Here is a 13,582-nt window from a genome sequence, read left to right as displayed (position 1 = left end):
TATATGTCAGGAAAATGAAAATATCGCAACAAAATTGCTTCCGTGGATAAAGAACTGTAAACGATATAATCATTAAAGGAAACGGAGAACACTAATTACTGCAATAATAAAATTGTGGTTCAGACAGATTTTTATTCTCATAAATCTTGTCATTACAATATACCTACGCTCATACACATATTGAATTACAGGCGCCAAGGTTGACAGAGATCATTGCCATGAATGAAGATTAAAGTAAAATTTTGTTTGCCTGCAGCTTCCGCCGGACCCACCAGACGTTCGACAGCCCGAAAAATTTGTTGATCTTTTTGTTTCATTTCTTGTCATAACAATTATTTTTGTCTCTTCTTGAATTTTCAGTCTGAATCGTGCTTATAAATTTCACAAAATGTCCCGTCTTAATCACTGAGGGTGTTATGTGACTTTGTTGTGTTTGCTGCAATAAATTACATATCATACACACCAAGCATAAAATGTACAGATCTTTTCTAGGAAAAGTTACAAGTGTCTGATTAAAAAATAATGCTTCGTTGGTTGGTAAAAAAGGTTTTTAATATCTGCTTTTATAACTAAAAGGCGCCAGTACATGTTCTCAATGGATGTGTTGAATTTTTACAACACAGGGTTAACCGCGTATATTTGTCTTACAAACAAACTGTGGATCTCGTCTCCTAATAATATGATTCTATTATTTATACCCCTGAGAGAAACTAATTTATTAATGGTTCTACTAAATTAAATATTCTTGTTTGCTACTTTACGGGCTTTAAATAATGTAATTGGTAATATCTTGGTATAGATATCAACACCATTGTAAAATTAAAACAAAGAAATAGATATCTTCGTCGATTATGGTGCATTTTTACGCCTTTCGAAGTTGGGAGTGTTGATTAATGCATAAATTCTGGAATATTTGAGTTTCTCTTGTCTTTGTGCTATTTCATGAATTCCATGATAAGGTGGCTTGAAATTACAAATTCAAGGATACAAGTACTTTGTTTCAAGTGCTGCCATTATATACCCAAACAAAGAAATTAAAAACGTTATACTTGATTTTCCCTGTCTTTTAGATTATTTTACATAAAACCAAAACTAACATAAGCTAAATTTTCATGAGCAGGAAAGTATATAAGTGCATGGTGTATATTAAATGAATGTTTCCGAGACAATAGTTCATCGGTACAAATATGTATGAAATGTAAATTGAAATTAATAATCTTTAAAGGTTGGTATTACTTTTAATTTCTAAGCATTCATTATCTGTATGTCCTATATCATAGAAGCGTGTTTTTAACAAAATACTTCAAATTCTTTCATTAACATTTCATTTTACATAGGGAAACAAATCTGTGTCAAAGCAAGTTGTTTTATTGCTTTATTAGTATTGATTTTCGCCATCTATAGTAGGTATGACGCCCTCTATAGAAACTGTATTTCTGCCTTAGGACCCTCGAAAAAATATAAAATTAACCATGCAGTATTGCGATATCTCTTTCGAAATACACAAAATGTTAAAAACTACCTGTCGTCTCAAATGTAAGGTGACATGGTCATCAATGTAGTTCCTGTGAATGGTGAGCTATTCAAGATCATGTGAGAGACTTCAGTCCTTTCTTGTTAGAATTACATATACTGCTATCTGCAAATAGCACAGAACGACCAGAAATCATAGTACTCAAAATTAACGCAATACGGGGTGTGTGATTTACGTATACAATATGTAGTTACTTTGAACACTTTAACATAGACAAGAAGACTCTATAGTTGTTGTAAACATTGATAATTTCAAATACTTGCCTTGTATCAATAAACACCACAATTTTGATCTACCAAACCACTACAATACAAACGCTTGAGATTATAGCAAATGATCTCTAAGTATTGAGAAAGTATAGCAGTGGTAACCATTTTTGTTTTCCTGAAGTAAGCATTTCACATATGCCAATGCCTTAAAAAGTATAATAGTACCCTTAAGCTATATCAGAATCACTGCATAAAGGTAGAGTAAATCTTTAACATTTTATTTTTGAACAAAATATAATTCATATTTCAGAAACTATTGTAAATTTGGTCGATGCATCACAGTTCGATTTGATAAATACGACTGACGTCATACGACATGTTGAATACGACTGTCGTATGTAACATCATAGTTGCTTTTTTGACTTTAAAATAGAAAGCTTCTTGTACAAAACTCATTGACGGACCGCTGTTGTACACATAAATAAAATCTGGAAAGTAGAATCCTCGGAAACATCGAGAACAAGGCAAATAGTTCATATTAGTAATTATAAGACAATTTCGCGGTCTGTGACATTTTGATAGTCGTAACAGACACCCATTCATTTATCTGGAGTTTTCCCCTGTATTTGTTTGAGGTAAAACGGTTGTCAGTGCAATTGGAGCTATCTAAATAAAAAGGCGGAGCAATAATGACATACACTATCTATATAGTAGCATAATTAAAACAACTACGATGTCATCGAAGGGAAAATGAACCAGAGCGTTATATTGATTGTAACGTTTGAAAGTCTAGGGCATACATGGTTATTTCTTAGCATCTGTAGTTTCTATATTTATCCACCGGGTATAGTTAACTACTTTAATAAAATCTACCGGTTTCGGTCATATAATGCTGGATAAGTACGCTTCCACTTCGAAAATAAAACTCTTTCATCCGGTTATATTACAAATATGATAATTTTTGCAGCAGAGTGGTTGGACACACTCCAAAGAAAGCCAAAGAATTACAACAGGAGTTGAGATTATCAAAATATCAGTCAACCATGTTTTACAGCGGCCAGGAATAGGTTATCATAAATATATTAATGGAAACAATGCGCTGAAATGTAAGACACAATGAACTAAGCAACGAACGAATTCTACCGGCTTATTTCCGATAATTTCAAAACAAAATAGCTTGTTGTCACTGTAGTTAACAAGAGCCCCACTATACACTCGAAATTCTAAAACCGAGGATTGAAAGCAAAGTAGTGTGGGGGGATGTAATGTGGTGGTGGTGGTTGGGAGGGGAGGGGGTTAGGGTTAGGGTTTTATGCAGCTGCGGTCATGGAATACTAAGGTACAAGAAACGTAAGGTGAAATAATAATTTTGGGGGAGGGGATGGGGTTAATGTGTATGGAGAATTGAAACAACTGCCGTGATGACAATAATGTGTGTGTGAGTGTTGCAAGGGTTGGGCGGGGGTGCGTGGCATGTGATTACAGCCACCATCCACCTATTATTTAAAGTTTAAAGCCAATACCTTGAATAATTATGAAGTTATAATACAAAAGACAAATTTGTTTTCAATTTGGGGCATTGACTGCGCTATGTAGGTCGTCTCATCGCAGCCTATACATATGCAAAGATTGAAGGCAATATCTTTAATGCTGATTAAGTTGTGCTCTGAAAACAGAATATGACAGACCTTGTTGTGACCTTGATCTTTTACCTACAGATACTGTACACATCAGTACATCGTCACCAACTTATATGCCAAGATTGAAGGCAATACCTTGAACAGTTATTATGTTACGCTCAGGGCACGAAATACGAGTTTTACATTCTGCGCTCCTCTTGTTCCATGCGCTGTGTACATCGTCTCATCGCCATCTACCTACTAGTGTGAGTCAAGCTTAAATTCAATACCTTAAGTAGTTATTAAGGTGTGCTCCGGGCACGAAATATGAGGGACAAATTAAACATTTGAGCTCAATTTGGGCCTATAGGCTCTGTAAATTGTCTCATCGCCACCTATCTGTATGCCGAGTTTAAATTGAATGATTTGAATGGTTATTTAGTTATGTTCTGGACACGAAATTTGACAGACAAATATACGGTCGCACTGGTAGGCAGACAGAAACACGCGCAATCAAATAATACTTTCTTTTTGCAAAATGAGCGTTGAATACCATGCGAACTTCTTATACTGAAAAAAAGAACACGTTTACGAGTTGGAAATAAAAGTGATATTCTGTCTTGCAATAGTGCTAATGGCATTTTCGATTCATTACACAAAAGATAGCGGACTATTATTCTTCTGCTTAGGGTTTTTACAAAAAGCAAAGTTATTGCTCAAGATTAGAATAATGGTATCGATTTCCTATAATCGACTTAATCAAGAATATGATAATAAACTGATGTCTTGTCTTCATTCCTACTGCGGAAACGACGTTTTTATTAAGTGTACTCAATAATAGCAGAGATGCCTCCGGATTCAACTGTTGTCTTGGGCGGGAGAAGTAGTCGTTATTATCACATGACAAGAGACAAAACTAAAAGTAAAGTTTTAGTCTGAGTAAATAAATCACGTTTGTGCATCAGTAAGATTCTTACTGAATAACTACCTGAATGAAACTTAAAATATGTTCCTTATCAATATTGAAGATTAAAGATCGAATTGTAGTTGATCGAAATTTGGTGATATACGTTGTGCTTTTCAACTGATTTCTAGCGTGCTTGTCATCATTGCAGTTATAACAAACGATTGTGATGAAAGCTGAAAGCTTATTTGAACCACTCTCGGGTCCGCGTCCTGGAAAACCCAGTACTGGTGTCATATGAGAAGTAATGGTCGTGACCCAAGTTGGGCTTGAACCCACGACCCCCTGATTGAGCGGCCGACACCTTAAAATTAGACCACCGCTTCCATTCAATACATGTATATGTATATGATTTAGACGCGTTGTTGTTTGCAAGGAAAATGTAAATGGTTTCCGTCCTTATATTTGTACTTTCATATACTTATATATAGGTTAAATGTAGAAGCAACTAAGACATAAACAGACATTATACTGCTCTTAGCGTCAAACATTATGTTTACGGTATTGCAAACCAGGGGCATAATGTGTTATTTAAGAGACACAATATTAACTGTTGCATTTTTGTAGTATTTGTTAGAAATAAATGTCCAGATATTGCGCCTAAAATAATTGGGATAACAACGGGTTGCTCCACATCGTCTATAAGTATCTTTTCACATACTATGATAAAGTCGCTCAGATTTCTTCTAAATGTGTCTAATCCACTTGGATAGTTGTCATTGGTTTTATCCGAAACATATTTCTCTTGTTCTTTTGAAATATTCAAGATGTTAAAGTTAATATTTTATCACAGCTTAAAACAGTTAATCATTATCTACGAACACATGTGGAAAATACTAGAGAAAGAAACACCTACTAATTTAACACATATAAAGATGTACCAATGCTGTACACATGGTATTTGTCGAGGAAAGCCATGCTGCATCTGCTTGTGCAGTTGAGGTCATAATGATAACAAAACATACTTTTGGTGTTATGAAGAATGTCCTTTACATGATCAATACGTTATAATTTCATGTCATGACTGCGCCAGCTAAATAAGTCGTCTGTGAGTAAAAGCATGGGACAACGACCTCACACAGAATATTCTATTAAATAGAAAAAGTGGAAACTCCACAGGTCGCTCAGCACGACAAAAACGAAAATGTTGCAGGCTCGGTTTGATTGAGCCTGTTCATGGACGGTAGTGGAAATACATGCTACCGTCCACGCCCTCTAGCCCCGTGTTGAGAAGAACTCAACATTTACATATGCTACAAGTACAAAAACAATTTAGAGACATCCGCAGATGTATTCATACGGCGGTGCACATGGGACCTTCAATGATACACTAGCGTGTAATTCCATGAAAAGCGGCGTATGGTCCCCAGTTAAAATAATGGGTTTGCCCTAAACGAGAAAACAATGGGCAGAACTAAACAAAGTGGAATTTAGAAAGGGGATCTGAGGTAACGGAGCCAACCTTTCTGCCAGTCTAGCAGTAATATGTTTTAACATCTTACAAAGCAGTAGATACTTGGGACATTTTTATCATACTTAATAAAGAATTGTAGTTTCGAGTTGTTTCAGTGAGCTAATATGTGTATGTAACTAATACCGTAGTGGAAAACCTATCAGATATTCGTAACATATATTTGGGGAAATAATCTTAAAACACTTGCATACCTAAGTACATGATACATTTTTGGTTTAGAACTATTTCCCGTTTATTGTTCAGAGTATGCTATCTTAATGACAGTTTAATTACATAGAAGTAAATAAAGAAATCTTGTTCTTGTTGAGAATCAGTAAAATCCATCAACTTAAGGCGTCATGAGATAAGTGATTCACGCCATATGTTGTTAATAAACCGATATTTATATTGTTTACGTTATTGAAACTAAAATCCTATAAATGACATACGAAAACATTCTATTTCTTTAAAACATTTTCCTATTCTTCCCTCACATTCCAATTCATATCATTTCCATTCTACTAGCATCAACGCATATAAGCAAAGTTCAAGGTTCCCTTTTAACAAATGGCGCTGTTTAATAAAAGAGAGACTTTGTTAACTTTTAGCTAAACATTCAGTTTATGTCTGTTATATACTACCAGCGCTTTCGCAGGATTCGTCACGGAACGTCAATCGAATTGTATATGATTATTATGCCCGTCACTATTTGATATATTATCTCCCAAGATACAATGAATCTTGGCGTCTGAGTCTGCATTGAGGGTTTACTACACGAGTTGTCGAATTCTCGTTTTATGAAATGAGTCATTTGACATAATGAACGGGATTTATGAATAATAAATGGCACGATCGTTAGTAGTATTATCTTAAAAAAGGAATTAAAAACATTATTTTATTGACATGATCACATATTCTTTATTTACTTGTCAATGTCACAATTCATTGTTTATTTACATAGCACAAATGAAGGTGATAATAGGTGGTGCTTGACCCCAGCTGATTACCCAACTGTTAATTTGTATAGGAATAAAATATAAACTTGATTTATTAGGCAAACCGTATGTATTTCCGTAGGATGTAAACTACACTGACATAGACTAATATTCTGTTGGTCATACCTTCTTAATATAAAAGGATATTCAAACGTAAATATCTTTCTACATATCTCCTTATAGAAACAGAAATATTTGATATTTAAAAAAATAATCATCAAAAACATCTGAATAAAAATGGACAATTTGTTTTCCATTGATTTCGGGATTTCCCAAATTATAGTTGATATGAAAAGACTCCGAACGTAATTAAATTCAATAAAGTATAGTGTAGGCTTAGTCTGCTTTCAGTACTTTGAAAGAGGCTATACTAAAACTTGTTTTTTCTTTTAGTAAATTCAAAATCCAAAAGTAGCCAAGGGCCGAAAGCTCAAAACTCCTGAGTAAAAGAGAATTGTTTGTTTCTTTTATGATAAGCTTAACAAAACCATACCAAAAATTAAAATTTTATTATGTTAACAAACCCAAAGTGCTTTTAGCCATCAATATTTTTCCACTCCTGAATGCAATCAAGCAGGTAATAATTGATTTTCTAGATATAATCCTAATGTTACGAAACCTGGTATGAAATTTATGTATGTTACTTGCTATATTATTTACAAGATCTTGAATAAGATTACACTTGATGACAGTGACCTTTGTGTTACCCTGTTCGCAGCGAAATATCCCTGAAAAGTCGAGATAAATACTTCGAAATATGTAAGCACCTGGAACCCTTTTTTAAAAAGGGTTCCATGAATGAAATGAAATGAATAAATATAATTCTTTAACTTGAGGCAACAAAACTTTTAGGCTGGTCCTCACACTCATTTATAAAATAAGTGTTAAGTGTAAGCCATGAGAAAAGAGTATCATATTCTACAAAGAATTTCATACAAATGCAGGTCATATTTATATTTATATTTATATATTATATTATTTATGGAAATCGTTCGCTGGGTGGTTAAGGTCGCTGACTCCAAGTTATATGGATATATTATATTATCTATCAATCTGTTACTTTTTACTATTAGATGTAGTGCATAGGTAACATGTAAACGTACATCTTGTACAATTTTTAATTGCGCTATACTATAACAAGAAAAAAAACTCCTTTATTCTACGTTTCGTTATAGCTGCCGAATAAATCATTAAACTGATGAATATCAGGATCACTGTCCTATTACCATCCTATAAGTCGTGTAAAAAGGAAAAGCGTATCAAACAAATCGTGAATCATGGTCTTTCATTTCATTTCATTTCCAGAAAACATGAGTTTGTGTTTATTATTGATTAGAGCATCGTTTTACATATTGCCATAATTTAAATGTATCTGATATGGAGCACTTGAAATTCTTCTTTAAAGAAACTTGAACAAGAACAATATTAATTATCTGACAAGTAACGAATCAATGAACAATGTAATCTCCCAGGACAGAAAAATGTCTTTAGAAAGACCATTTACGAAACACTGCACTTTATTGGTTGTAAAAATGATAATTTATCTCAACATTGTCTCATTCAGGATTCTCCAGTTACACGTAAATAAGATATAACTCGCTTTATACATTCGTTCAATGGAGCGAACAGCGGTTTATGTCCGTACAATGAATGTGTTTCCAAGTAATCAAGTCCCTGAATTAATCACAAGAGGCCAAGTCAAAGCCTAATTTTGCAAAGTGTTTGAAACATATAAACAAAATAATCTACTCCACGAGCTACTAAGTTATAAATATCCTCAAAATGTATTTTGTTTTCAAAATGCATGCGCTGCTTCCGCATGACTTGTGTGTTTTATATGCCTCGTATATCTTACAGCATTTATTGAAAGGTTAATAAAATTCAGAATCAGTTCGTTTCCTCGCCCAGTAAGAAGATCAGACGTGATGTGTATTTATCAACTTTTATAAACCACTCGGAAAACAAATGCACAAGAGACTGTAAACAAGTATATCACACAGAGTTCTGTTATCTACATTATAAATTTATTAGAAATCATAAAGTGTTAACATTTTCAGAAAATGTTTGAATAATTGTCAAAATTTTATTTTCCACAAATCAAACATCATCACATCACCGCAATTTCTTTCAAAGAAAAAAAAATGACCTTGCCCTTAACAACCTAAAATTCATTAGAAATCTGTGCTAAAGGAAACAGTAGAATGTCTCAGAAAAAAAAAAACAGGTTAAAATATATTTAATTCTAAAAGATAAAAAGTTTTATAGATAGATGTCTAGATCTTTTGTTTTAAAGAAACTGATTTTTTTTTCTCAAAAGTGTCAAGTACAATATGATCCAGAGTATTAATTTAAATCCAAAATTCATTATAATTATAACAATGTATTGGACTGAGTAATTATCCCATTCAATCATTTTTAGTTCTATAAAAATGCATCGCATACGTTAATAGACATATAACATTGAATCAATCATTAATTGGACAAAAGTTATTCTCTAACATAATATTTTTTTGGGCTCTTTTGCCAGTAATTACACGCAGTTGTTTCAACAAATTAGTCTCACCCATTGAAAGTTTTAAATCTTCAAAATATGTCTATTACTGTCGGGATCATATAGTGTAAAGAATAAATAAGCGTTTTCCAGGTTCAATTTCGATTTACTTTCTGTTCATAAGTAACGTTGTATATAAACAATGACGTTAACGGATGTGACGTCATTAGAGGCGCAGCGCCACGACGTCACGTACAAAGAAGTGCGTAAAACGCCGACATTCTGGGGGCCGGCAAAAGTAATCTATTAATTAATTCGATACAAGTCTGGTAAGTTTATATAAGCAACATAGTATATAATACATTAATAGAGTTTCTAAATAGATATTACTTAATAAGTCTTCAAATTCACGAACTATGAAAATAAAAAGAGTATTTGAAAACTTAATTAAGCACTTAATTTCAAAAATACTTTCATTAGAAGTCAATTTCAATCGTCTATGTCGTCTGATAAACTTGACTGTGTGCTAACTCAAAAGTATCTGATTTAAGTCTCAAGTAACACTAGATATCTTAATCTTAAATCACTTAAACGTTTCACATTGTACAAATTAATCACTTTTCAGCACTTCCAGCGGATATAACTTTGTAACCGGTCTATTTGTGATACCGTCTTTAGTTTTTATAACCGCGAAACGTACAAGTCCATCATTTCCATGAATAAGTTCGGTTACCACTGCTAGTTTCCAACGCGTTCTAGGACCGTCATCATGTATCTGTACAACCTCTCCTTCTGATATCGTCTGCTCGTTTTTCCCGTGCGCTTGATGATATTCTCTGAGGGCCGTCAGGTACTCCCGCCGCCAACGTTGACGGAAGTTACTGATTAGTTTACGTTGAATATCGACACATCTCGTGAGAGTTCGGTGATCATTCATGTTTTCTGTAATTTTACCGTCGCCGTGTAACGTACTATGTAGGTATGACGTCAACGTTCTGCCGTACAGGAGGTGTGATGGAGTCAGTGGTTCAGGATCAGACACACCGGATGTGACATACGTAAGTGGTCTGTCGTTGAGAACAGTCTCGATCTCGGTAACTATCGTCTGGAGTGTTTGATAGTTAACGTACGAACGACCTAGTACTTTCTTTAGTGCTTCTTTTGCCATGCCAATTAACCGCTCCCACCACCCGCCGTACCATGGAGCTCTTTTCGGGATGAATCGCCATTCTGTGCCTTTGCTGGACAGTGAATCGTGTAGTTTACGTGAGTTGTATAAACGATGGACCTCTTGCGACGCTGCCTCAAACGTCGTACAGTTGTCTGAAACCATTATTTCCGGTAACAAATGTCGACTGCTGAATCTCCGGAACGCTTGCATGAAGGAAGCTGTAGACAGGTCAGGGACTACTTCTACGTGGACTGCACGAGTAGAAGCACATGTAAACAAGCAAATATATGCTTTAGATTCTCTGCCGTTTTGTTCACTAACGTAAAGGTGACCAGTGAAGTCAACTCCTGTAATTCGAAACGGGATTGCATCTTTGACACGTATTTTAGGAAGTGGTGGGGAGTCTGGTGCATCAAAGGGTTTTCCGGTGACTTTCTTGCAGGTAACACATCTCTTCAAAACTGAAATTACGCAGCGTCTGATTGCTGGTATCCAGTACTGTTGTCGTAAATGTGTTACAATTGATGAGGCTCCAACTTGAAGAAGTCTCTCGTGTGTCGTCCTGATCAATAGCTTCGTGAAGTAATGTTTGTCAGGCAGTAGGTAAGGAAATTTTGCAACTTCCGGTATCTGCGCGTTATGTATGTGTATTCTGCCGCCACAGCGTATGAAATTGTCGCTATCAAGGAAAAGTCGCAACTGTCGTATAATAGGTTGTTTTCTGTTACCGGATTTTAACTCTTGTATGACATCTTGATATGTAGTCTGCTGCACATCTTGTATCCATTTTAACCGTGCAATGTCAATTTCACGTGCAGTTACGTGCCCGTAATGTCTCACAGCGGATGGTGTTCTACAGTTGAATATAAATCTTAGTAACAACGCTGTCACACATAGCAATCTGTGGTATTTACTGTAGTGCTGGATGTTGATTACGTTACTCAGTATGTGTGTTGTAATCGTATTGTCTGCAAGGCACTGTACACTGGTAACGGGTGTCGTCTGTATTAAGGTAGTAATTTCAAGTTTCTCATAGGTGATGTTGCCGTCCCAAACTGGCTAATCTTCTTCTTTTTTTAACCATGAGGGTCCGGAATTCCATAGTTCACTTCTCTTGAATTCACTGCCAGAGATGCCTCTTTTCAGAAGGTCAGCTGGGTTACATTTAGTAGGGCAGTATCTCCATGTATGTATAGTTGTCAGTTTCTACTTCTACTCTGTTTTTAACGAATCCAGTAAGTTGTTTCATCGTTGCCGACCAATGTAGTACAATCTGACTGTCTGACCAGAAGGTAACGTTCTTTACTTCAAGTGTCGTCTGTAAATGTTCGTAGAGTCGAGCTCCGATAACTGCCGCCATTAACTCTAGCTGGGGAAGTGTGAGCTTTTTGACTGGTGCGATTCTATACTTTGCCATGACTAGTCGTGTTTCCTTATGGTTCAGGATGTAGGCTGCAGCACCGTATGATTTAACGCTTGCATCTACGAATACATGTAGTTGAAGGTTGTCAGGTTCACTTCCGGTTTCCAACTCACTTCCGGTTTCTGTATTTGTGTCTTGTATGTACTGTCTTGATAACTGGATTTTTAAAGCACTTCGTAGATCGGTCGCTAGGTTGTTCCACACCTTAACATACTGTTCGGGTAATGGTACATCCCAGTCTAAGTTCTCTTTCCATAAATCTTGCATCAAAATCTTGGCTCGTACCGTCACTGGACTGAGTATTCCTAACGGGTCGTAAATCCTGGAAGCATACGTAAGGACATCTCTCTTGGTAATGGAATCTAAGACCGGAATTTCCTTTTCAGCAAAGGTTAGTGTGTCTGTTTCGGGGTTCCAGCGCATCCCCAGTACTTTCGCTGTGCTGTCGGTATCTAGAACGTTGTCGTCTGCTGCCAGGTCTCGCAAAGTCTCATTGTTTGATACCCAGAATCTGAGGTTCATACCAGGTACCTGCTCTTTTCATAAGTTCTCTTGCTTCTTGGTAGTACGTAAGCAGTTCCGTTTCCGTGTTAAAACTCGACAAGACGTTGTCAACATAAAGATCACATGACAGCATTCCAGCTGCTTTCACGTCTGTATTTAGTTCCAAATGTTTGCTGATTGTTGCACTCAGAATGAATGGACAGCACGTAGCACCAAATAAAACTGCTTTGAAACGAAACGTTATCAGTTGGCTTTTTGAATTCTTTGGATTGCTCAACCAGAGATATCGCGTAACGTCTCGGTCTTTCTCGTGAAGTTCTATATTCAAAAAAGCCTTCTCTATATCCGTAGTAACTGCAAATTTCTTTAGTCTGAATCGTACTAAAAGTGATGTAATGTCGTTCAGAGGGTGGTGGGGTATATAGTGAACACGCTGAGAATCGGGAATGCCAACGTCGGGAACTTTTTCAATAAAACCCCGTCTATCTTGTTCTTCAATGATCTTAGCGTACGTCTGGAGCATTTTTGGGTCTTTAGACAGTCTTGTCTTCTTATGGTATTCTCTGTGCGTCTCAGGTTGGATGGGTGTTGGATGGGAGAGGCGCGTGCTCATGTCTCCATGGCAACATATTTACCACTATTATATGAGATTGATGTATCCTTGTATTTCTGTGTGTGGTCGTCAGCCTGAATGTCTGTAGATTGTGGCACTATCCCCATACCCTCAAGTGTCCAAAATCGCTCCAGCGCAAGTTCGTCACTGATACACGTGAAGTGATTACATTCATAATATGACTGATAGGACGAAGTGTACGGTTTGGTACCGGTCCAGACAGGAGATAGCCAAGCTTAGATTTAATAGCTGTCGGTCCGTTGCCGCGTATAATGTGGTCTTCTACGATCTGCCAGTAGTAATCAGCGCCGATTAACATTGATACGTTGAACACTTCATCTTCATCTGTAGTGGTGTGTGCAAATTTCAAACCCCTTAAATATCTGTACTTTGAAACTTGTTTTACCAAACTAGTGTTCGTAATAGCTGCAATAGTGGGAACAATCAGCACTTTGATTGGTAGCGTCTTGTGGTCATCTGTGATGAGGTGGACTGTTATTGAGTCTAAATGCATGATCTTGTTGTCATGGTAACCAAACGAAGACAGGTGAATCTTTTCGTTTCTTATGATAGGAAGTTGAAGTCGGTTAGCCAAGTCTTCTGTGA

At 36.0% G+C, this 13,582-nt stretch overlaps 2 protein-coding genes across 2 annotated transcripts; both read right to left on the bottom strand.

Moving 5' to 3' along the window:
* Positions 1–9,875: 9,875 nt before the first annotated feature.
* LOC128559687 (uncharacterized) lies at positions 9,876–12,282 on the bottom strand. The gene is made up of 2 exons (XM_053552023.1): positions 11,647–12,282; positions 9,876–11,438 (listed from the first exon to the last, which is right to left on the bottom strand). The coding sequence occupies exons 1-2, from the start codon at positions 12,280–12,282 to the stop codon at positions 9,876–9,878; spliced, it is 2,199 nt and encodes a 732-aa protein (XP_053407998.1).
* A 67-nt stretch (positions 12,283–12,349) lies between these two features.
* Positions 12,350–12,976, bottom strand: LOC128559686 (uncharacterized). Its single transcript, XM_053552021.1, has one exon. The coding sequence runs from the start codon at positions 12,974–12,976 to the stop codon at positions 12,350–12,352; it is 627 nt and encodes a 208-aa protein (XP_053407996.1).
* Positions 12,977–13,582: the final 606 nt, after the last annotated feature.

This window comes from Mercenaria mercenaria, chromosome 9, assembly GCF_021730395.1.
Source record: "Mercenaria mercenaria strain notata chromosome 9, MADL_Memer_1, whole genome shotgun sequence".
Classification (NCBI taxonomy): Eukaryota; Metazoa; Mollusca; class Bivalvia; order Venerida; family Veneridae; genus Mercenaria; species Mercenaria mercenaria.
Note: the sequence above shows the minus strand (reverse complement) of the source record. Positions and strands in the feature narration are given on the sequence as shown.

What these genes read in the sequence shown, in the direction of transcription:
- LOC128559687 (XM_053552023.1), bottom strand. Translation starts at nt 12,282, where the DNA reads ATGCGCTGGAACCCCGAAACAGACACACTAACCTTTGCTGAAAAGGAA. An exon ending in TCGTTAAAAACAGAGTAGAA is followed by an intron (nt 11,439 to 11,646) that starts GTAGAAACTGAC and finishes ACCTTAATACAG; the next exon opens with ACGACACCCGTTACCAGTGT.
- LOC128559686 (XM_053552021.1), bottom strand. Translation starts at nt 12,976, where the DNA reads ATGAGCACGCGCCTCTCCCATCCAACACCCATCCAACCTGAGACGCAC.